We start from the raw sequence: 23387 nt of genomic DNA on the forward strand, positions 1-23387 counted from the left end.
AAATCGCGGGCATCCCGATTTACCCGCGATGACCGCGATTTTTACCCCCGACGACCGCGATTTCAATCGCTGGCGCCCAACTAAGTAAAGAGAACCCCTTTTTTTTCTTTTTGTTTTTTTCTTGCTTCTTTTTTTTTTTTTTTTTTTGCACAGATGCTGGATTTTCATTAAAGCCTGACCAAAGATCATGTTGTATTGTCCTAACCAGAAGCACACAATGTCCGTTATCTAATAACGGTTAACATGCATCAATATATAGCTATGTCTAAGCATTTAAGAGGATGATAGATTGTGATACTGTTGGTCAGGAACCCATTCCCACAATTGGGGAATTATGCAGTAAACCAGGCATGTCCAACGTTGGCCCTCCAGATGTTGTGAAACTACACATCCCAGCATGCTTTGCAATAGTTTTAGCATTCTCTAATAGCAAAACTGTGGCAAAGCATGCTGGGATGTGTAGTTTTACAACATCTGGGGGCCAACGTTGGACATGCCTGCAGTAAACTGACCGAGTAGAGCTGTCTGCAGAGAGGAGCATCTGATTATTACCATTATTTGCCGAAGAATAATTTATTATGACTATAACTATTTGTACCTACATTTGCCAAAATTCAATAGACACTCAAAGACCTGACGGTCACCATATGACATATGTATGACAAACTATAGGTGAATCATTGCAATGAATCAAAGCCGAATCTTTAATGGAATTACAGCTCTATTTTAGCGTAAGGCTGAGAAAGTGATCAGGTGTGCAAAGGCAGAAGCTGAGGAGAAAATGTCCCAGTCAGGAGAAAAAGGGGCAGACTAGAAGGGTCATCAAATACTATGGGCGTATTCAATGAACATATTCACGGCCTGCAGCGAATCCTGTTTAGGATTCGCTGCACAGTCGCTGTGTTCCGGAGCCTCGCTGTCCCACTGCTATCCCCCTATTGAATGAGGCAGGGGCTCGCTGCCCCTGAAGGCGAGTGTGAACCGCCGCAGGGAGCCGGAGGACAGTGCCAGGCAGGGAGATGGAAGTCTCCCTCCCTGCCCCAGAACGTATGTAGGGGGGGGAGGTGGGCTCCCCGGGAGCCAGGCAGCACAAGCTGCCCCCCCCCCCCCAGGAGAGCCAGCAGGGGACCAAATATGCACTGCTCACGATCATGCATATGTAATGATGATCGGGAGCAGTGAGTATATGAATATGTAATGAGCAGCTCCTGGCCCCCTGCTGGCTGCTATGTGTAAAAATATATATATATATATATATATGTTTTTTAAAATTAAATATATATTCATATGCTATAAGCACATGAATAAAAATAGCATGCCCCTTCTCAGAATAAAATTCCTGATTTTTTTTACACCAAATGTAAAACAACAACAACTTTATTTTAAAAGTTCACTTTCCACTTCTCCATGAAAAGATGGTGATTTGCTACACAGCAACACACGGCGAAAATAACTTAGAAAGAGGGCGAGAAGTGCACGTTGAATAGGGTGATTCACTTTCTGACCCCAAAAAATCACCTTCCAACGCGAAAATAGCACAAATTTGCCGTGAAACAGGGCGAATTATCCTCATTGAATACTGCCCTATGTTTCTATGTGCCTATCAATTATGGCAGCCCTGTCGGTCCCTCTTTCTTTTCTGCTTCAGTATTTAGTAGCCATTAACATTCCCAGGCCTTGTGCCCAGACCCAGTTTTGTCTGCTGGTTCAGTCTGTGTACACTCTGCTGCCCCCAAACAATTCCCCAGCATGGCTGTTTTGTAACTGCTCACAGCAGATCACATCATTCATCTCATGAGTGATACACATCCTAATGCTGGTCATACACTAGACCAACTTTTCCACAACTATCCAACTTGTTGGTTGGACTGAAAAATGTATTGTCATTTACAATCCCAATTTTCAGTCCAACCAACTAGTTGGATAGTTGTAGAAAAGTTGGTCTAGTGTATGACCAGCATTAGTCTCTGCATACCTTTACTATTCAGTCATTTTCCAGTACCAGGATGCAGCATTGGCTCACCTGCAACCTCATCGCCCAGCTGCGTGACGTTTGGGGAAGTGCAAGCTGGCTGCTGCAGTCAACAAAAAGGCCAGGAAATCTCCATCTTCTGATGGACATCATGGCCTCATCACTCCCACTAAGCAGAGGCTTCAGACTGTTGATCCCCGCCAGTCTGAAGCCATAGTGTGCCCATATGCGCAATACGGGGGACCAACATATGTGCAATGTACTGAATATTGACACTTTGTGCAAGGCCTGCTAGAAAAGTAGCTCTCTCTCTCTTAACATGGAAATATGACGCAGAGGCAATGAGAGCATGGTGGATGTTATTTATGACACATTCTTTTATTTCATGTATTTTTTTCTTTTTGTAGTCTGTCACCTTCAAGACCACAAGCAGAAACCTGGCACGAGCTATGTGCATGAAGAATCTGAAGCTCACCATCATTATTGTTGTCATAACAATAGTAAGTGTTCTGTGTTATCCGTACCAGTGCTTACTACTAGCCACAGATGCCACGAGACACAGCAGCCATCTTGTAACCTTCATCCTTCTGCAGCTTATCATGTCCTGCTGTGCCTCAGTGAATCTGATATCTGATGGGTATTGGTTGGGGGGGGGGGGGGGTGTTGCCAATCAATCCTGGGTGGAGCAATTGCTAACCTGCCCGGTACTTGATGTTTTGAGAAAGCATCTGTAATTTGTCTACACTCAAATAATCTCAATAAAGTTTCAGTACAAGGTCCCTTTTTAAAGGACACCGTGACTTCAGAATTAGGCTTTACTTTAGTGGTTAGTAATATTTGAATATATATGATATACTTTTCCTTCCCACGGGCTATGGATAGATTTGGTCTTTATATGTGGGCTTCCGGCCCATGCTCACAGAGACCAGGGGTTTATTTACTAAGCAAGTAGCCTCTTCGCGCATGTTTTAGCAGAAAATGGAAATAGAACACAAAGCTAGACATGCTGTTTAGTAAATTACCCAAAGGCATTATTTATCCCATCATCATGAGGTATTATTTAGGGTTTAGTGCAAGATGAGTTAAATTAGCAATCGATAAAGTTGCAAACGCATATTCCCCACATATATAGAACTGCAATAGTTTTACGGTTGGCATCAGTTGCTTATGCGTGTACAGTTCGCCAGTCTTATATCACAGACCATTAGATGCCATTTGTGCTGATAGGGAAACTATTTCTCTATCATCCATAAGGGATACTGGGGAGTCAGTACTATAGGGTATAGATGGGGTTCAAATGAGCCTGTGCACATAAAACTTCAAAGTGTGTGTGCTGGCTCCTCCCCTCTATGCCCCTCCCACAGCTCAGTTTAGAATAATGTGTAATAATTTTCTTCGTTATTTTAAACTTATTTATTTGGGCGTGCAACGTCGAACCTAAGGGGAGGGCAGGCGGTTGGGTTGGATACAACCTCTTCAGGTGCTGCGCCGATCCCTTCTGCCGACACATTCCAGAATGGGTTAGTGTACCGCCTGGCATTGTGCCACGGTACAAACGCCCACTGCTTGTCGCACACCCCTAACATGTCTGAGGGGGAGGGGGCATATAGACCCTCTCTGGGGGGATCCCATAACCACCCTGCGCACACTGGCAGCCTTTAGTAAACCATGACCTTCAGGCATGGTCTTTTATGTTATATAGATCAGTTGAAAATTGCCCATCAGGTGTCCATTACTTGCACGCACCAAAAATCTATTGGACAGCTCCTGTATTATACAGTTTGTTCTCCTTTGTTAACCTCGTATTTATGTTCCTTCTAGGTTGTCATCTATATCATTGTGTCAGTAGCATGCGGAGGGTTGACGTGGTCCAGCTGTGTGAACAAGTAATCCCTTTCCGTCTAATGCATGACCGCGTTCATCAGTAACCAGCGAATAAAGTTCTGTCCACACCCGTAGCATCCCGAGAAAAGAGACTTGATGGAAAAGCCTTTTCCCCAGGCACTTACGTGTCCGATATTCTCATTAACGCTCTCATCCCTCCATCATTAATGGACATTGTATCTCTATGCCTTATAACATATATACGTGGAAACCTCACTCGGGGAGCCCGTCGTCCCGGACAAAAGACAATTAAAGCGAAGAAGCTCGGAAACCGCAGAGATTTCCTCTTCAGCATTAGATTTTGGTTTTTTTTGGTTTGTCCACGTTTTTTTCGTCCAATGATCCTTGGTATGTTTTTGGACAGGTTAATGTTTTTAACCTCCGCTGAATGTTTGTTTACATTCTGTTTTTACTCATCCAGCTGCACAGTCTTTATCTTTTTGCACTAGCAGACGTGTTATTTCGGTGACGAAGATAATGCTCCTCTTATGTGACACAAACCATAATCCACTTCTTATCTATGTCCGGCACACACATTATTTCATGTTTTCTCCAGCTGCTGTTAAACTATGATTAAAGCTCACCCACATTGTGACTGTGCTCTGCTGATTTATCTGTCGGCTGATGATTGCGTCTTGTACAATGGTGCTGCCATTTTGAATTGCCTCAAAATTAAGTCTAAAAGTGCAGGCGTTAAGGTTTTAATTCATTTACGTAGATAAAATCTTTGTATAAGTTCAGTAATTGTGGCCTATTTCATCGAGATTTACTGAAGTACAGTATATAAGTTGGTTATATATTCCAAGCATTAACCCATTTATATATTTTTGTCGTGGACCTTTTTATGTCATTGGTTTATTATGATATATATATATAGATAATTATCAAAGCTTGGAGAGAACAAGTACCAACCCATCGGCTTTCAATGGTCATTTTTCAAACACAGGAGCAGATGTATTAAGCCTGGAGAATAGATCACGCACCAGCCAATCAGCTCCTAACTGTCATTGTTCAAACCCAGGGGTAGAGGTATGAAGCAGTGATTAGTGGCCCGTGTGCAACTAATCAGCTGCTCTGCATTATTTTATATTATGCAAATTATAGATTTGACTTCAGTGCTGATTGGTTGCCATGGGCCACTTCTCCTCTGGCTCGCTTCTCCTCCTTATCACTGCTTCATACATCTACCACTCTGTCTGTAATAAGTCAGGAGCTTATTGGCTGGTGCATTACCCTATAAATGTATCTCTTCTCTTAATACATCTGCCACACAGCCTTTAAATTGACAAGAGCTTGGGATGTAATTACTGTCACGACAATCACCATCTCAACAGTCTGAAAGCCGACATTGGCATCCGAACACTCCTGACTGTAAATACTGGGGTTATGGTTAAGCACTAAGGGGAGGGGTTAGGCAGTGGGAGGAGTGTTAGGGTTAAGCTCCGTATGGGTTAAGGTGCATACACACTGCACAATTTTTTTTGACCAATTTTGTTGAAAGACATTTCCCTTGAACCCAGTGTCCTTGACGAAAGATCTAGCTACAGTTTATAGGCTCTTTTTGAACGATATCCAAATTGAGCTGCATGCACAGTTGATGAACAACTGGTGGGTATGCGCATAATCATTCGTTGTTCGTCTCTCGTCAACATCTTTCGTCCAGGACACTGGGTCCAATGGAAATATCTTTCAACAAAATTGGTCAAAAAAATTGTACAGTGTGTATGCACCTTAAGAGTTCATGCCATCCCAACAGATCCTGTTAACTATAGTATCTGCATTCTGACTGTTGGGATAGTGATTGGTTGGGCTATTTAGATCGTCCTAGTAGCTCTCCATTTTATCTCTCTCCAAACTTTGATAAAACTGCACCTAAATATGCTAGAATGACATGTAGGAAACACTAATAGAATGCTGAGGTAAAACTACTAGTTTAAATTCCTCTGTTACGTATGGAAGTAGTGTTCACTCTGATGGAGACAGGGCAGGGTGCCGGGGGCGGCATCAAAGGGGCATGGCAGGGCCGCCGGCGCCATCAAAGGGGCGTGCCCGGGCTGCTGGCGTCGTCAAAGGGGGTGGGACCGGCCCCTCCAAAGCCACTATGCTGCCGGGGAAGCGCCGGGCATTGCCGTCTACGGCGACGCTGGGCTCCCCCGTGAGGCTGTTTTAGCGGGCCCCTGCGAGAGGGGCAGGGTGCATTTTGCCCTTTAAAAATCGGGCAGGGCGCAGCGCCCCACTAAAACAGCCTAGCGGGAACACTATGGAAGGCTTGCAGTCCTGTGTGCGTCCTCATTTATGTAATGACATCAGGCCTGACTCTAAACTAATCCTTCTAGATTAGGGTTGGTGTCTGAAGAACAATTCCTGAACGCCCTCCATCATTTCAGCTACACAAACAGGCAACTGTGACCCGTGCTGGGATAAATTTGCACTTCAGTTGAATGTTCTAATCTACAGCCTTCATTTGTTGGGACAATCTGTGTTCACCATAACTTGTTAAGTAGTTTAATCTGTTGCTATTGTTTTCCTAAATGACTGAGAGAACTTTTGCTTTTTTTCCTCTGTAACAATGTCTTAGATTGCTGAATAAAGATAAAATCATCATAGCACTGTTTTTAGTGTTGTGGTATAATATTAACACTATCCTGTGTGCGATGCGATATGTACTAAAGATGTTGTCTATATAGTCCATATCGCACTGTGCGTATGCAGCCCATACGTACCAACGCAGGGTCGGTATTGCTAGAAAAAATACTCTGCAGGCAGCTCAATTTTAACTACAAAGTGTACAGTTTAGCGCATATTGGTATGTGTGTCAATGAGTGACCTATATTGGCCTGTGTTATCAATATATGTGAAACAGCAATTTTTGTAGTATAACCAAAAGAATACATAGTTGAAATTGTAGTGTGTATATTCAATATCAAGGGATACCGTCATTGGGTCACCAGCAAGTAAGTCGACAAGCATTAGGTTGACACGTGTTTTTTTTTACTGTGTTTTGAGTTGCAGGCGGTATTGCATGCCCTACCATCCACTAGGGTTGGTGGGAGAATAAAACAGTGTGCCGAGTGTAGTGAGGCACTATGCTCAATGCATGGCGGTGATACATTTCGGTGTCCATGTCCACCCAACATGTGCCAACAGGCAGTATTTCATGCCCTACCATCCACTAGTGTGGTGGGAGGGGTTGGGATCATTGGGTCTACAGCAAGTTGGTTGACATGGGGAAAGGTTGACATGGTTCTAGGGCGACATGGTCAACATGTGGTTAGGTTGACAGGCCAATATAGGGATAGGGTTTTTCACACAAATGTTGACAGTCGACGTGGACACAGTATCCAATGCACTGCATTCGCTTGCTACAGTATGTTTCACCATTTTGTTCTCCCACCACGCCCTAGTGGATGGTAGGGCATGAAATACCACCAGTCGGCACATGTCAGCTCAAAAACCCCATGTCGACCTTTTGACCCAATGCTTGTGTCGACCTAATGACCTGTCAACCTTGACCCATGTTGACCTAGAACCATGTCGACCTAATGATTGCTGACCCAATGACTGTATCCCGGTGCTGCATGGCGAGCGGACGTGGAGCTACGTTTTAGTGTTTGTGTCGACATTCGGGTAAAAAAATTATTCGACCTAATGATCCATACCCAATATCAATGGTTTCTGGGCTCTGGTGAGTTCAAGAGAAATCACATCGTCTAAATCGTACTGTGTAGACCAGTGGTCAGGGAACTCGGTCCTTATTACCCCACACTGCATTTTTTGCTGGTAATCCAGCAGGTGCACAGGTGTACTAATTACTCAGACACATTTTATAAGGTCCGCAGGTGGAGTTAATTATTTCACTTGTGATTCTGTGAGGAGACCTGCAAAACATGCACTGCATGGGGTAATGAGGACCGAGTTCCCTGACCACTGTTGTAGGCGCACCTTAATCTACCCTGAAATTTAAAAGCTGCTGAGTGACAGTCACATGGGTAAGTGTGTCAGTAACTTTCCGGAACATGAGATATTTGTCCTTTATATATAAAAAAAATTGTTTTTAACTCTAAAAACTTTAGAAAATATAATGGCATTGGCGCTGTTGCTGGATGCACTCAGTAGATGGCTTGCAGCTTCACCCCTGATGTGCATCAGTCTCTGCGGGACAATCCCTCTGGACTGCACCACCACCCAGTACCTTTGGGCAGGATCATCCTCCTGCGTGTCACTCAAGCAGGTTCACGCCTCCAGTGCATCTGTAGGACCACACCTCCTACAGGATTACCCCTAAAGCATGTCACCTGGGCAGGACCACAGATTTACCCAATAGTTTCACCCCCTCCAGTGCATCATTCATGCAAGAGCCCTGCCACTGGGCAGCACCACCACCGTACATCTCAGACAGGTTCACCTGTAATGGGCATCCTCTGCATGGCCAAATGCTTTGAAGATTTTCCTATGGGGCCCACCAAGTACTTGTTGTCACCTGCACGTGTGAGCACTGGGGTGGCGTGGAACCGCAGCATTATCCAGCACCACGGAAGCTTCATCTCTACTGCGAGTCATTCACGCAGGCTGCACCACATCTGACAGGTCCATCACGAACAGGCAGGGGTAAGCCCGCGGTACCACAGTATCACCTTGATTATTTCACCTCTCCTGCTCGTTAGTCATGTAGGGGCCCTGCCGTAGGATCGCGCCAACACCCAGCACCTCAGAAATGTTCACCTCTAATGAGCATCACATCACCTCATCTCAACTTTGGCTACAGAGTTCGCTTTAATATGATTCCCAATCTCTAACTATCTGATATGTACACAATCCATCTCTGATAAATTACAGGATTGGCACATATGGCAGTCTTTTCCTGGTGTTCGGGGGTGGGGAGGCAGAATGATGGTGACAGTTCTACAAAATGGGGGCATGCCCTCTGTTTATGTCTTTGAACGCAGATTTCCTGGACATGACTGAGCAATTCCACCGATTATTCAGCAGTGCGATTGATGGAAGCGGTGCTGTCAGGACGCACCTTTGTCACAGACACCACCTGCAACATAAACATTTTCTCATTGCTACGGTGACCCAAAACTAAATGGCGTTCCCGACAAATAATTCTAAATAAATAAGACATAAAAATGACAAAAAGAAAAAAAAAAACACATTAAAATGGTAAATACAGAAGGTTGCCAGGCAATAGTCACATTTCAGATAAAAGAGGCAAAAGTGCGCAGTGCTGATTTAGTCCATTTTATTTTGTTTTGCATTTATCGAGAGGTCGTCAGGCAGGATAACCAAAAAGGAGACGTTCCACAACAAAAACATAGTCTGCTACACATAACTAATCAACTTCATATAACCACACAAATATTGTGCACCATCATCATCATTTGTGACTTCATCTAAACCATTCTAACTGGCCAGGAAGATATAAAGGAACCCTTGCAGCAGGCTCTTAATACCATTCTAACTGGCCAGGAAGATATAAAGGAACCCTTGCAGCAGGCTCTTAATATCACCCCAATAGAACTATGTATATACATATATATTCACACTTTTTTTGTTTTTTTCTGAAGTCAATTCATCAAGGACTTTAAAAACTTGCAGATGAAAAATTGTCTCTGCGGCAAAGTAGAAAAGAAAAAAAAAAAGTAGAAAAAACATGGGTGACCGAACAGAAAAACTAGATATTTATACATTAAAAATGTTAAGACCATCAACATTACACATTGGATTCTAACAATTGATTTCACATGGTTTGAGGAACGGAGAAAGTGCGCCATGAAGGAGGCAGACATTTTGTAGTCGTTAGTGATTGATGTCGCTACATTCCAGGGAACGGATATGCTGCATTGTAAAGTACACTAGTTCTCTGCACAAAATGGCTGCCTCCAGTCAGGGCAGGTGACACTAAATTTTAACAGCAATCGTGCAAAACGGTCAGTGGTAACAAATCTACATTTAATTTATTTTTTTATCCTCCTAAAACCAATGTCTCAGATCAGGTGCATTGGCTGCTATGGAAACACTACGTTTTGTTACAAATCCAAAATCCTGCGGAATGAAAACAAAAACCTTGAAATGTAAACCATACTGAAGACGCCAAAGTCTTCATCACGGGGCCAAGACTGCGTCTTTTTCACCCTAAAATGTTGAAGTCCAGCCAGCTGGACATAGAGAAATAGCCTCCTCTTTGGGGTGATCTAGTAGCATCCATCTTTCCATGAGTCGTCGCTATCCAGTGTGTGGGACTTTGAGGAGTTTGCAGATCTGTATACATATAAATAAAAAAAAAAAATATATATATATAAATCATTGAAAACAGTGGGTTTTTAGATTTTAAAATATTTTGGCATTATTGATGTAACCCACTGTCCTGCAGGGAACCATAAGGTCATATATTAGCAGTACTGGGCGATGTGACCACAGACTCCAATAAACATGGGCTTAACAGGGCTGCTGGCTGTGTACAGATATGTATACAAAAAAGTGTCATGGTGTGGTGCACCATAGAGAAATAAATGATACCAATAAAATATAGCCTTTGTTTAGATATTTTTTTTTAACACTGCGAAATATAAAAGAAACATACAAATAGATGACAAACAAGGTGAAAATAGTGCGTGTTTAAAACCAGCACGCGCAGGGACTTACGCTATATTATACCATTATTATAGAGACTTGTGTGAATTTGTCTCGATATGGCAACAGTTTCTGTTTAAATACATTCACCTAAGTGAAGCTGTGTACACACGGCAGATACTGCCGTGAGATGCGAGTCCCGACGCGATCCGATCGCATCGGGACTCGTATCGCATGGCATGCCAGAGGGGCACAATTTACACTATATAGTGCAGATCTGCACCATATAGTGTTGCCTGCCCTCTCTATCTGGCTGCCGATATGCGCTCACACGGAGCGCATGCGATTTGGCTTCCGATGTTCCCTAGGTCGGGAACATCGGAAGCCAAATCTAACCGTGTGTACACACTATGAGAGTCACTCTGTTACATTTGTTTTATCAATGTTATTAGATGGTCAGAAACTGTTTCATGCAAAGGCTGCCTATAATAGACAGGATATGTGCATGTTTTACCAGTGATAAATCTATTGGGACCAGTTTTGTGCAAATGCCTTAATGACAGTATATTGGTCTACTTAATGAGAAAAGAGTTGACATAATGTGTCGATTAAGATATGCTCAATACATTCGTGGACAGTTGTTGTATATGTCAATATGTAAAGTGATATATTAACTCTACTTATATATAGGTGTCCGCACACTGGATTGAAAGATAAATATGATGCATACACACTGGTAGATCTTAGGACCACCTACTCAAACTGACATTCTTGCACTGTTGCGGGCGATACCCTATAAATTTATAGGGTATGAAAACCACTAATATGTTATCGCTGCTGCCAGAGTATTGCATGCAGAAAGACAATAGATTTTACTCAAGTGGGTGTAGTTTTCAGTGTAACAGCATTGCCCGCTATGCTGGTGCATGGTCGCTGTTACTATTCACTGATTCAGGCCAATAGCAGACAATTTTTTTTACAATTTCAAATTAGAGCCGTTAAAAGGGCTAGATTATGAGACACTAAGCGGTATGAGTCTGGCTGGGAGAGACAGCACACAATAGTACACCCGCACGGCAGTACTGCCGGCGCGCGTTTCGCTTCCCGCTTTATCAAGGCAAATTTTGAGTAGGTGGTCCTAAGATCTACCAGTGAGTATGCATCATATGTATTGAGCATATCTTAATTGACACATTAGGTCAACTCTTTTCTCATTAAGTAGATCAATATACTGCCATTAAGGCATCCACACAAAACTGGTCCCAATAGATTTATTTATCACTGGTAAAACGTGCACATATCCTGTCTATTATATAGGCAGCCTTTCATGAAACAGTTTTTGACCATCTAGTGTTTGTGGATTGCAGTCCTGACTCCTCCATTTGGACCATGAATTTTCCTTTCTCCCTCCAAAAGTGGATACAAATTGTTGGTTGATCCATTGAAGGTTGAGAAATTCTCCATCATTCACAAGAAAATTCTGCAGCAGGAGTTATTTGTGCCAATCTGGGCCACTCCAAGCATAAGAACTGCAACACGTGATTCTCCCTCTGGATGACCGTTTGGGGAACCCCTAAACCAACTTATGGGCCCTTAATACAGGACTCATCCAACTCTTTGGTTGGTGAGGAACCATACTATCACACAAATCCTGAGTGTTATTTTACATTATTTTCATTGTTTTTAATATGTTTGCTGGCAGTACAACCATCATTTTAGCAGTGTATTTATCCTGAATAAATTTATTGTGATAGTTTAACCAATCCGCATCATTCAAATTTTTATGGTATAGCGCTGCTATATTTTTCTCTTTTTCGATATACCATTATTATAGACCCCATATAAAAACACACAATAAGTCCCTGCACGTGCTGGTTTTAAACACGCACTATTTTCACCTGGTTTGTCGTCTATTTCTAGGTTTCTTTTGGATTTCGCAGTTTTAAAAAATATCTAAATAAAGGCTATATTTTATTGGTATCATTTATTTTTCTCTACGGTGCACCACACCATGACACACTTTTCTTTTGTTGTATACATTTCAATATGATAGTGTCAGTGGTAGCACACCCCTGAATAAATTTGTTGTCAACATCTTCTATAAAAAATAGGGGGCCAGAATATCCATCATTCAATTATAATACCAAATCCTGTGCGGCAGATTCCTCCAGCCCGTCTTCTGTGTACAGATATGGACCACAGAAGAGAAAAAAAGTCTCCAGTGAGGTTATGTGAAGAACAAATTGTATACTTTCTAAAGCAGTGGTTCTCAACCTCGGTCTCAAGTACCCGCAACAGCGCACATTTTCCAGGTCTCCGCACAGAATCACAAGTAAAATAATTAGTCCACCTGAGATCTTTGAAAATGTATCAGTGAATCAGGAGTGCAACTGCCAAGTGACCTGGAAAACATGCACTGTTGGGGGTACTTGAGGAGCGAGGTTCTAAAGGCTTTCCATGAAAACCTGATAGGTTAATGCATCTTTTGAGCCCTTTTATTGTATACTCCACAGCTAGCATGCCAACTACACTTCCCATCAGCCCCTTTCACAGGCGTATTGCTCAAAATAGACATAATTTCAAAAAATAAAACACTTACCTCCTGGATGGCTGCATCATCTTACTCTTCTGAGTCATGTATGCGGCAGATGCAGGAGATTTTACACCTGAGTGTTTAATGGTGGGTGTTAAGTTACTGGTTCTAGAAGTTGCGCCAGGAATGGCTGCAGCTAATCCAGCTGAAGACTGTATTTTACGGATACCACTTGAGCTGTTATAGCCAGATGATTTTATTGGCTGCCTTGAGTTCAGGAGGGAGCTTGTGCTTAAACCCGCTTTGCTTGACTGACGAACAGCTGCCGACTGGCTGGAGCTGGTGCTGTACCTCAGTTTACTTGGTTGGGGACCTACAAAAATATATACTGTACGTTATACATAAAAATACACATATTTAGTGAACATTTAACTACAGTTGTTCTGAAGCCCCAACTAGACGACCCGCACTGCAGCCAATATTGTTAACGATATCAGCCGCGAGTAAATTAATTGAGTGTACACACTTAACAATATTCGTCAACAATATCAGCTGATTAGAGGGAATGTATCATAACCGATGACACTTCACGCAGAAGGGCCCTCCCAATTGATAGCTTTTAAAAAGTTGTCTAGTGCATATGGGGCTGGAATGTATTAAAGATATCAAAAAGACTGGCCTAGTAGAACATTGCAAGGACCAGTAGTTACACAAACACTTGGAGCCGCATATATGAAATCCATCGGATAATGCTGACATGCAAAATCCTCATAGTTTCAAGCTACATACACCAGTCACTTATGTCAAGTTCCTCAGTATATTTGAAACTTCTCCACTTCTATAGCCACCCATTACAGGAATCTCAAGGTGGCCACACACTGCTCCGATGTATCGCAGCAGTGTATGGTCATCCGACCTCCCCTGAGCGGCAGGATTACATTCGATTTATCACATGCGGTCCTATCATATGCAATGTTTCACATGCTGCTGGGAGGGGGCCGAGTCGGAGGTTGGATGGGCAACAGGTCCCATCCAAAGAGAAACAAAACCTCATCAAAACATACGTCGTCAAAATAAAACCCCAACAAAAAGGGGGCAGTTGCTTGATTCAGGCCTAAAGCCACCTCGGCCAGGAGGCACCTCGCGTTTACATAAATTGTTTTCCCCAGTGTAAGCCTGTCAGAATTACCAAAGTAAAAGATCTAGTATTTTTGTATGGGGAATGCAGCTGTGGGCAGGACAGGAGGGATCACAGCCATTATCAGAGATTCCTGCTGCAGCATTAGCCACAAATAGTAAATAATATTTTTTTTTTTTTATAGTATACCCCAAGTTTCAAACAATTTTCAAACGCCTAATGCAGAGTTAGGATTCCTTCTTGCATCAAGATATAGGTCTTCCAGGCTTTAGGAGTATTCTTGGGTAATACAAGTTATTTTATCCAGAGCATGGTCTCAACAATGCTATTAGAAGCCAAAGAAAAAGAAAACATTTGCCTCAGTATCCAGATGACAGGTTTACACCATATGGTTGACCGATACAAAAAGGTCAACATGCATAAAGGTCAACAGATTTTTGGAGGCTCTTACAGGTTTTCCCAACTTTTGGTTGTTGTGCTATTCACGTGGAATACGATTGGGAATAGGTGTGGCACACTACGTGCCACCTTGCCAGAAAGTGGTGATCTCACCATCTACCTTTCAGTGTGTCCACCTACAGTCCCTGTCAACCTAATGCATGTCAACGATATGGGGTAGACCGAATGACAATCTACCTAGACACCGGAGATCTACACTAAACCATTATAGCTAGTTACACCAATTCTTGCTTCTCTGATTTGGCAGGTCCTGCCATTGAGAAAATCTGGAGGGGGAGGGAGAGAGAGAACAGGAAACTGCAAGACCCAGGTAAGTGTCCGCGTTGCCCGGCATGCAAGACTTCAGGCAAGAATACCTGCATTTTTAAAGCAGCAATCATTCCTGGCAGCTCATGTCCCATTCTATTTAACCCCTTGCTTATAAAGCAATGTAGATTGCATGTGTTTCCTTGCAGGTAACCATGATTAACAGAGGAAGAACAATGATTTCAAGCACCACCCTCCTTTTAATGTAGCTTTCACATCACATAAAACATTTTGAAACGTTTTGAAAAACTGTAATTTTAAATGGTATTTTAAACGGGTCTAGTGTTCATATTGCAGCAGATTACCATTTAAAAATACAGTTTAAGTACCATTCACATCACCAGTCAAGCCGTTTAACCTCTGAACACGTTTCTACCCACAGCTTATTTCCTGGTTCAGGGAAGGGACACAAGACAAGGGACAGCCTATCACAGTGCTCTAACCTTTATTTTTTATTAAATACCATTTCAGTGCCATTCAGACAGCACAAAAAACGGCTCTGAATTGGCTTTAAAACGGGTAGGACTGCTTTTTAAACGTGTTGAAATACCAGTTAACTTTAAATGGTATTTCAACTATGACACTTTCACACTGCAGCCTTAAACGTTTTAAAAGGCAAAAAAACGGCAATATACCGTTTTAAAAGTGTGATGTGAAAGCTACATAAAGCTTCCAGTCTGTTATTCTAACAAAGTCATCTCCAGCCTTGTCCACACTCTCTCCTGCATTAACAAGAGAAACACTGACATAATTATCAGCTGGTCCTTTTGTGGCAGGGCTGAAAAGCAGTGGAAAAGGCTTTTGGGCTCAAGTTCATTGCCATGGTAAAAATGGACTTTGTAATTCATCTAAATCACTCTGTATGACATTCTGCAGTACAGTATATGCAATTTGCCATCATAAAAACGAAAAATGTGTCTCATTCTCACAACGTTTGGCCATGGCTGAAGATGTAACAGAGGGGGATATTTTCCAATATAGTGCAAAATAAGTGCCAAATGCACTTTACCAAACTTTGTTCTGAACAGTAGGGCTTATATTGGTCATTTCAGATGTTAGTTTTTATTTAACGTACTGGCTATTGGTTGTTGAATCCTGGTTAGTCGGCTGCCTGGTCCCTGAAGATCAGACTCCAAGCTTCGGCTACTTCTCACAGCCTCCAACGACCGTAGACTTGTTTTTGCAAGGTTAGGCATACTGTGTCGAAGGTCATCTAAAATACACAATGACAATTATAGCTAGTTTGTTAGGTCAAAAACAATAGAATTTAATACAGGTCGTGTCTCCTTTATCTGTCTAGTGTATTTAAAAAAGCCAAAATACTCAGAAAACCGTGGTTTTCTGAATATTTAGTGTTTTGGTTTTCAGTTCTCAAATTATAGGCGCCAATAAGATGCTATTAGGAGCCAGAAAGATGGGACTCAATATCGACGTGTAAAGAAAAGTGTCCTTGGGAGTTTATAAAGATGTCAAATCTAGGTCAAAGGTTGATCATTTTTCAACCTCAACTACTACGTATGTCGGGAAAAGCATGTTCATTATAAACTGTGACAAAATGGCTTCCCTTCAGTCAGATAGTTGTATAATAGCAATTTACTAGACACTGATCCATAGATGAATAGAACCTTTAGTTAACAAAAAAAAAGGCTGTTCTTTATTGTGTAGTCTTTAGCATCAACACAGCATGTACGGAGATGTCCTGAACACAAGATGAGCTAAGGGGACATAGGTATTAGCATCAGAGTTCACCAGAGATGTAGGACGCTGGCTAAACTCCGGTTTTTGTTTTTAAGCCATGCTTTTAAAAAAGCCACAACAATCAGTTCGGCCAGCATCCCGCACCTCCCGCTTACTTGGATGCGATTACATATGCCCCAAGATTTTTTGCCCATGGGTAGAGTCAGAATGCCCTAGACTTTAGGTGCGTACCCACGGTAAGATATAGTGCAAAATCTAGCACACTATCTAGCTAGTTTCGAAAAGCATGCTAGATAGTGCACTATATCTTACCGTGTGTACGCACTATTCGACGTACGATGCGCGCTCCCGCTGGTCGTCTGGGAGGGAGCTGCTCGGGTGAGCATGCAACTCAATCTGGCTAGAAAGCATAAGATAGTATAGTGTAGTACAGCTGTGACGTCATATCGTTTATGATATCTTATGCACATTGTACGTTATTTTAAGCACAAATCTTATGCTTTTGACCACTGGGACTTTCCTGGGAAATCGTATACAATATTATACAGAACATAAATCGTACCGTGGGTGCGCACCTTTAGAGTAACCTCTCCAAGACCAAGCCTTGAAGATTTGGCCATATTACCCTTATCACATATACAAATGGGTATTTTATGGGTATGGGTAATTAGTTGATTCAAGTTAATTTGCCTATTAACGGATTAAGTATAAGAACGAGTGTCTTCGCAATACTGTAGGTCAGTGCTTCATTGTAGAATGGTCCTGCCACATGATGCATCAATGGGGTAAGTTTAAAAAATTACTTTACTTTTGCACTTCTAACATTTTGTGAACCTGGTTATTCTTGGATTAGTTTAAATATCTACACACACACACACACACACACACACACACCCCTATCTGTATCTATCTATGGCTAACTACTCCTCACTTCTATAAGGTGAAGTACCTTTAGTGACCACTCTACGGACCAAATTGAAAGTGAAAGCAATTTTTGCAGGTGCACTGATCTGTTACAAACTTGCTGGCTATGGAGATAGGGAGCTGTGAAGACAGAGTGGAGGTAGGAGCAGATCGGGACCGGGGGTGGAGCCTCTGCTCAAAGTGAAAGTACATTGCAGGAGTCGTCATTTTGACGGGCAATTAACTAGCGTCAACATAATCAGAAAATACTCAAGGGCATAACTACCATAGGTACAAGGGGTTCAGCTGCTATGGGGCCCATCTTAACCATCTACTGTAAGTCAGGCATTCCCAACCACGGTCCTCAAGGTACACCAACAGTGCAGGTTTTAGTGATATCCAGGCTTCAGCACATATGGTTTAATCAGAATCCCTCAGATACTAATTAAGTCACCTGTGCTCAAGCCTGGATATCTACAAAACCTGCACTGTTGGTGTGCCTTGAGGACCGTGGTTGGAAATGCCTGATCTAAGTAATACGTTTTACATACATGTATTACCATCAGTTGCTAAATAGGGGGCCCTTACAAACTATTGCTATGGGACCTACAAATATATAGTTACGCCCCCCCCCCCAAAAAAAAAAACACACATGCTAGAAGCATACTCATATTTTACGCTCACAGGCTCCCCCGTTTGAGGTGTCGGTTCATCCTGCCCTGTGTAAAGCAGATCTGCAGTTTCGGATTACTACGTCTGATTTGATAATACGATTTGTTAGGAGGATTTTGGTTCTTTAGTTCAGCATGATTTAGATTTGCAAAAATGAAGCCCCTATTACAGATCAAGCTATCAAAACGAGTCAGATAACAGTGTAATTTCATATAGTATGGGTACATTTTACCTTCACAGCTGGGGTACTTCATGCGGTCCTGCACAGGATTTTGCATAGATCTACGAGGAGGTCTTATGCGGGAGGCGGTTGACCGGACGTCACCTGGGGTTGAAGGGGACTGGCATCGAGGTGAACTGAGAGGGGAAGGAGAATACCGGTGTGTACTACGGTAGGACAGAGAACAGTCGCAGTCATCGTCATCCTCCAGACTGTAGGTGTCAAACTCCTGATCACTGAACGTCCCTCTCCTGAGAGAATGGAGGGAAGCGCTGGAACTGCGCCTAGAGACGGATGCCGAACTGGAGGCGTAGTCTTGCCGGAGACCTGCAAAATGACAACGTTTAGGCACTGACTTCGCACAAATTCAATACATCTGCATGCAAGGGAAAGCCAAAAGCATCTACTCTGGTAGTAACATGGCCATGTGCCCCTCTATGTATAACCCCCAGTGTGTACGGCGCATCATTTGTATTACTGTATGCACAATAATAATCACAGGGATGGTAACCCAGCGGCTGCTCTCCCTACCTGCCACCTCACGTCCTAAGCCAGTGGTAGCCAACCCTAGCCCTCGAGAGCTACCAACAGTTCACATTCCAGACAACCTAGCTGCTGCACAGCTGCACTCATTAATCACTGACACATTTTAAAAGATACACAGATGGAGCTAATTAGCTCACTTGTGATTCTGTGAGGAGACCTGCAAAACATGCACTGTTGGTAGCTCTCGAGGACTAGGGTTGGCTACCCCTGTCCTAAGCCATCCCTGCCAGGCTCACTTCTGGCCTTCAGACCTCTCGGCCTGCACCTCGTGTCACCTGTCTGTCTCCCCCTTCCGCTAGACCAGTGATGGCAAACCTTGACACTCCAGTTGTTGTTGAACTACACATCCGAGCATACCCTGCTACAGTTTTAGCATGGCCAAATAGTAAAACTGTAGCAGGGCATGCTGGGATGTGTAGTTCAACAAAAGCTGGAGGAGTGTCAAGGTTAGCCATCATAGACTGTAAGCACCTTAGAGCAGGGCCGCCCTCCCCCCTCCTCCTCCTCCTCTCTGTTCTCACAGCCCTCTTCTCTTGCACTTCAAATTACAGCTCTTTTACCCATCTACCATCTATACCCACATCTCTTCTCACCTGTTCTTTATTCATCTCTACCAATGACAACCTGCACCTGGTAGTACGCGGACAGCTCCCCTGTATTGTGTACGAACTAATTGCTACCTGTGCTCTGCTTTTGATCTTAAGTTACTGTTCTATTTAGTTCTGTATACCCTGTATTGTTCTAATGTATGCAAACCATTTGTGGTGCCTTATAAATAAAATTTAATATTATTATTATTATTACCTCCGCTATACCTGCTGTGACCTCTGACCTTCCCTACCCCTGCACAATGATAAAAGTTCCTAAAATTCAAGTTCCCTTTACATAAATGAGTTACACTATTAAAACATATAGGAAGAGTTGAGTTTGAAATATTTTAATCATATTATTGTATTTTATTATGTACTTATTACATGTTCCACTCGTTTGTTCTATTACTTGGTGCTATGTAAGCCAAACACCGATGTGCGGTCTCCTAGGAATCACTGGGCTGTAGAGGCTAGGAAAATATGAAGAGAAGAGGACACAGGTTCCTGCTCAATGTGACTTTTACCATAAACTTAAAAAAGAGTTTTCTCTACATCAAGACTCCAGTGAACATCCAATCTATTTGAAGAGCATGGTCTCCGATTGGTTGTTTGCTTCGCTAGAGCAACAGGAAAAATAATAGCTGCCTACGGCGCCCATAATGGCATTACTAACAGAACGCCTGCTGCGCATAGCAAGCCTTACCCCAAACATCTTCCCTACTGAAACTTAACTAGAACGGTGTGAATAGCAGCTGTTTCATTATCTTATAGGGCAGTATTCAATGAAAAAGTTCTCCGTGCATGGAGAGCGTTTTATTTCGCTCTCCATGCACTCTCCGTGTTCCGGAGGGCTCTCTGCCACTCCTGCTCCCTCTATTCAATGTGGCTGATGCTCTCCGCCACTCGCGGAGAGTCTTAACCCCTGCAGGGAGCAGGGAGCTTTCAGGGAGCCGGAAGCAGCCAGAGAGATTAAAGTCTCCCTGGCTGCTCCAGAGGACTGTGGAGGGGAGGGGGGCTCTCCAGGACCCAGGCTGCACCCCCCTATAGCCAGCGGGGGACCCAGTATTCACTGCACCCGTTTGTGCATAGTTACGTTCGGGTGCAGTGAATATATGAATATCTAATGAGCGGCTCGAGCGCTCCGGCCCCCTGCTGGCTGCACTGTGTAAAAAAAAAAAAAAAATTAAAAAAAATATATTTTTTAAAATTAAATATATAGTCATGTGCTATAAGCACATGAATAAAAATAACATGCCCCTTCACAGAAAAAAAAACTGATTTTTTGACACCAAAATTTCTTAAAAAAACCTTTTAGTTTAAAAGTTCACATTCCAGCTCTCCATCAAAAGATGGAAAATTGCTACACGGAGAGACACGGAGAAAGTCACTTAGAAAGACGGAGAACATTTCACATTGAATAGGGTTGCTCGCTTTTGGAGAGCAAAATGCTCCGTCCAAGGCGAACAAAGCACAAGTTCTCCACAAAACACGGAGAACTTTTCTCATTGAATACTGCCCATAGAGGACCAACAATACAATCAGCTGTGACCAAGAGTTTGCTAACCCATTAGAAATAAGTAGTCAATGTAAGTTAGGAGATACCCCTTGAGCTTGCCGGTGGCTAGATCGCCCGTACACACAGTGAGGTTTCTATGGGTGATCTGTTCTAACCAATGTTTTTTATGCATATTTCAGCCTTTCTAAAAGGATGCATTATAATGCATAGACACATACAGGGTGCACTGCAGCTAATACCAGCACCAAGGGCCAAGAGATCATTGTCTAAACACCCAGATTGAAAGCGATCACACTAGAACAGTGATGGCTAACCTTGACACTCCAGCTGTTGTTGAACTACACATCCCAGCATGCCCTGCATCAGTTTCAGCATGGCCAAATAGTAAAACTGTAGCAGGGAATGCTGGGATGTGTAGTTCAACAACAGCTGGAGTGTCAAGGTTAGCCATCACTGCACTAGAAGCAACACAGGTCACACTGGGGAAAAACTCTGGTCATTTGTGTTCAAAGGGGTACTAGGGCGGCACTGTGCCACACTTACAGAACCACCATGTTTTTGTCCCAGAGCACAATTGAGAAAAAGCCCACCACACTACCTCCGACAGAATACAAGTAGTGGCCTTACTCTCCTCCTGTAGTCGGGCCATGACTTGGACATCAGTCAGATCTTGAAGCTTGTATCCCATAGATATGGAGTCATCGGATGTGCTCAATTCACTGTCCACAGAAGACTGAGAGCTGAGTGCAGAATGGACACTCAAATAACCTTGGTGAAACAGAAGAAGGTAAAAAGGAAGTGAACACATATGAAGACATTAAGGCATACCTAATACATTGTGGCTTTTTCCTCTATTACCCCCATGAAGCAAGCCACAATCAGGTAAATACAACTAATGTAGACAAACTGACTGGGGGCCTTATTCTAGTTCACTCTGACAAAATCCTTCTTAGATGGACAAAACCATGTGCACTGCAGGTGGGGCAGATGTAACATGTGCAGAGAGAATTAGATTTGGGTGGGGTTTTACTTCAAAGTGAGATCTATATTGCAGTGTAAAAATAAAGCAGTCAGTATTTACCCTGCACAGAAACAAAATAACTCACCCAAATCTAATTGATATGCTATGCATTAAGGACCTATTGTGTAACATGCTATGAACTAGGGGTACTACTATGTGGCATACTATGTTGGGCACAGAGATAGGCTTGCGACTGAGAAGCATTAAAGTGGCATTTCTGCTAATGGCATTTGGGGAGGCCTGAGAGGCACTTAAGGGACTTGTAAAGTGGTTTATAAAAGTTTTCATACATTTTAGATGGTAATAGGGTCTAATGGATAGTATTACTGCCTCACAGCACTGAGGTCATGGGTTCAATACCCACCATGGCTCTAACTGTGCGGAGTTTGTATATTCTCCCTGTACTTGCGTGGGTTTCCTCTGGGTACTCCGGTTTCCTCCCACAATCCAAAAATATACTGGTAGGTTAATTGGCTCCCAAAACATTAACCCTAGAATGTCTGTATGTGCGTGTACATGTGGTAGGGAATAAAGATTGTAAGCTCCACTGGGGCAGGGACTAATGTGAATGTTCAACTATATTCTCTGTACAGCGCTGCGGAGTCTGTGTGCACTATATAAGAAACTGCTAATAAATAAATAACTTCATACAACACTATGCAGACCATTATAGGGCAAGTTGGTAGATGTCTTATATATGTGTGCACATCTTTCACTGCACTAATGTCCTCACCCAGCATAGAAGTGATCCACATGCAGGTGGTAGAATAGCACAGCATTGTACCATGGTGCATTAGAGCTGTCCCACTGATCTGCATGCAATATTGAGCTGGTATAAACAGCCTGACGCATATTACTAATATTCTCCATATAAAACTATTTTCTGTCCCTCTAACTTTTTATAATTTGCATGGGCTGCCCGAGACATTCTCGCACCCTTATCTGTCCCTTATTATTATTATCGGCAGATGCGGAGACAAAGTGGCTTGATCATGGTATTTACGGGAAATATTTGCACTCATGACGAGAGCTATTCCCAGCTCAGAACCAGGTGAACTGCGGCTTGGAAAACAATTAAGAATATTCTGAAATCATGTACTAGCCTATGGAACCTATTCACCAATACTTTATGCCAAACCGCAAACATACTTTTGTAGGAAACTTTTCTTTGTTCCGTTGACATGAAAGTTTACTTTTACTTAACTCCGAGTCCTGGAACACAACCTGGTGCACCAGAGCGAGCTACAGAACGGCTGACAGACGCACAAAGTAAACAGACACCAACATGTTTAACAAGTCCAAGGTGTAGAGTAATCCATACAAGTTACATCATCAGCGTTGCAGCAACACATACAA

At 42.8% G+C, this 23387-nt stretch overlaps 2 protein-coding genes across 4 annotated transcripts in view; one reads left to right on the forward strand and one right to left on the reverse strand.

Annotated features, from left to right (window-relative positions):
- VAMP7 (vesicle associated membrane protein 7) overlaps nucleotides 1–6462 on the forward strand; it is a 64613-nt gene extending 58151 nt beyond the window's left edge. Inside the window, exons 8-9 of the mRNA XM_083159574.1 lie at nucleotides 2380–2472; nucleotides 3794–6462. Of these exons, the coding sequence (XP_083015700.1) occupies nucleotides 2380–2472; nucleotides 3794–3862 (162 nt within the window). The 3' untranslated portion in view covers nucleotides 3863–6462. The remainder of the gene's footprint in view (nucleotides 1–2379; nucleotides 2473–3793) is intronic.
- A 2621-nt stretch (nucleotides 6463–9083) lies between these two features.
- LOC146035883 (SLAIN motif-containing protein-like) overlaps nucleotides 9084–23387 on the reverse strand; it is a 28006-nt gene continuing 13702 nt past the window's right edge. For all 3 annotated transcript variants that reach the window (XM_083159576.1, XM_083159577.1, XM_083159575.1), the window contains 5 exons: nucleotides 21638–21778; nucleotides 18371–18685; nucleotides 15941–16078; nucleotides 13029–13335; nucleotides 9084–10117 (listed from right to left, as the gene is read on the reverse strand). In XM_083159576.1, the coding sequence (XP_083015702.1) occupies nucleotides 10051–10117; nucleotides 13029–13335; nucleotides 15941–16078; nucleotides 18371–18685; nucleotides 21638–21778 (968 nt within the window). In that variant the 3' untranslated portion in view covers nucleotides 9084–10050. The remainder of the gene's footprint in view (nucleotides 10118–13028; nucleotides 13336–15940; nucleotides 16079–18370; nucleotides 18686–21637; nucleotides 21779–23387) is intronic.

This window comes from Crinia signifera, chromosome 9 (assembly GCF_055691185.1).
Source record: "Crinia signifera chromosome 9, ASM5569118v1, whole genome shotgun sequence".
NCBI lineage: Eukaryota > Metazoa > Chordata > Amphibia > Anura > Myobatrachidae > Crinia > Crinia signifera.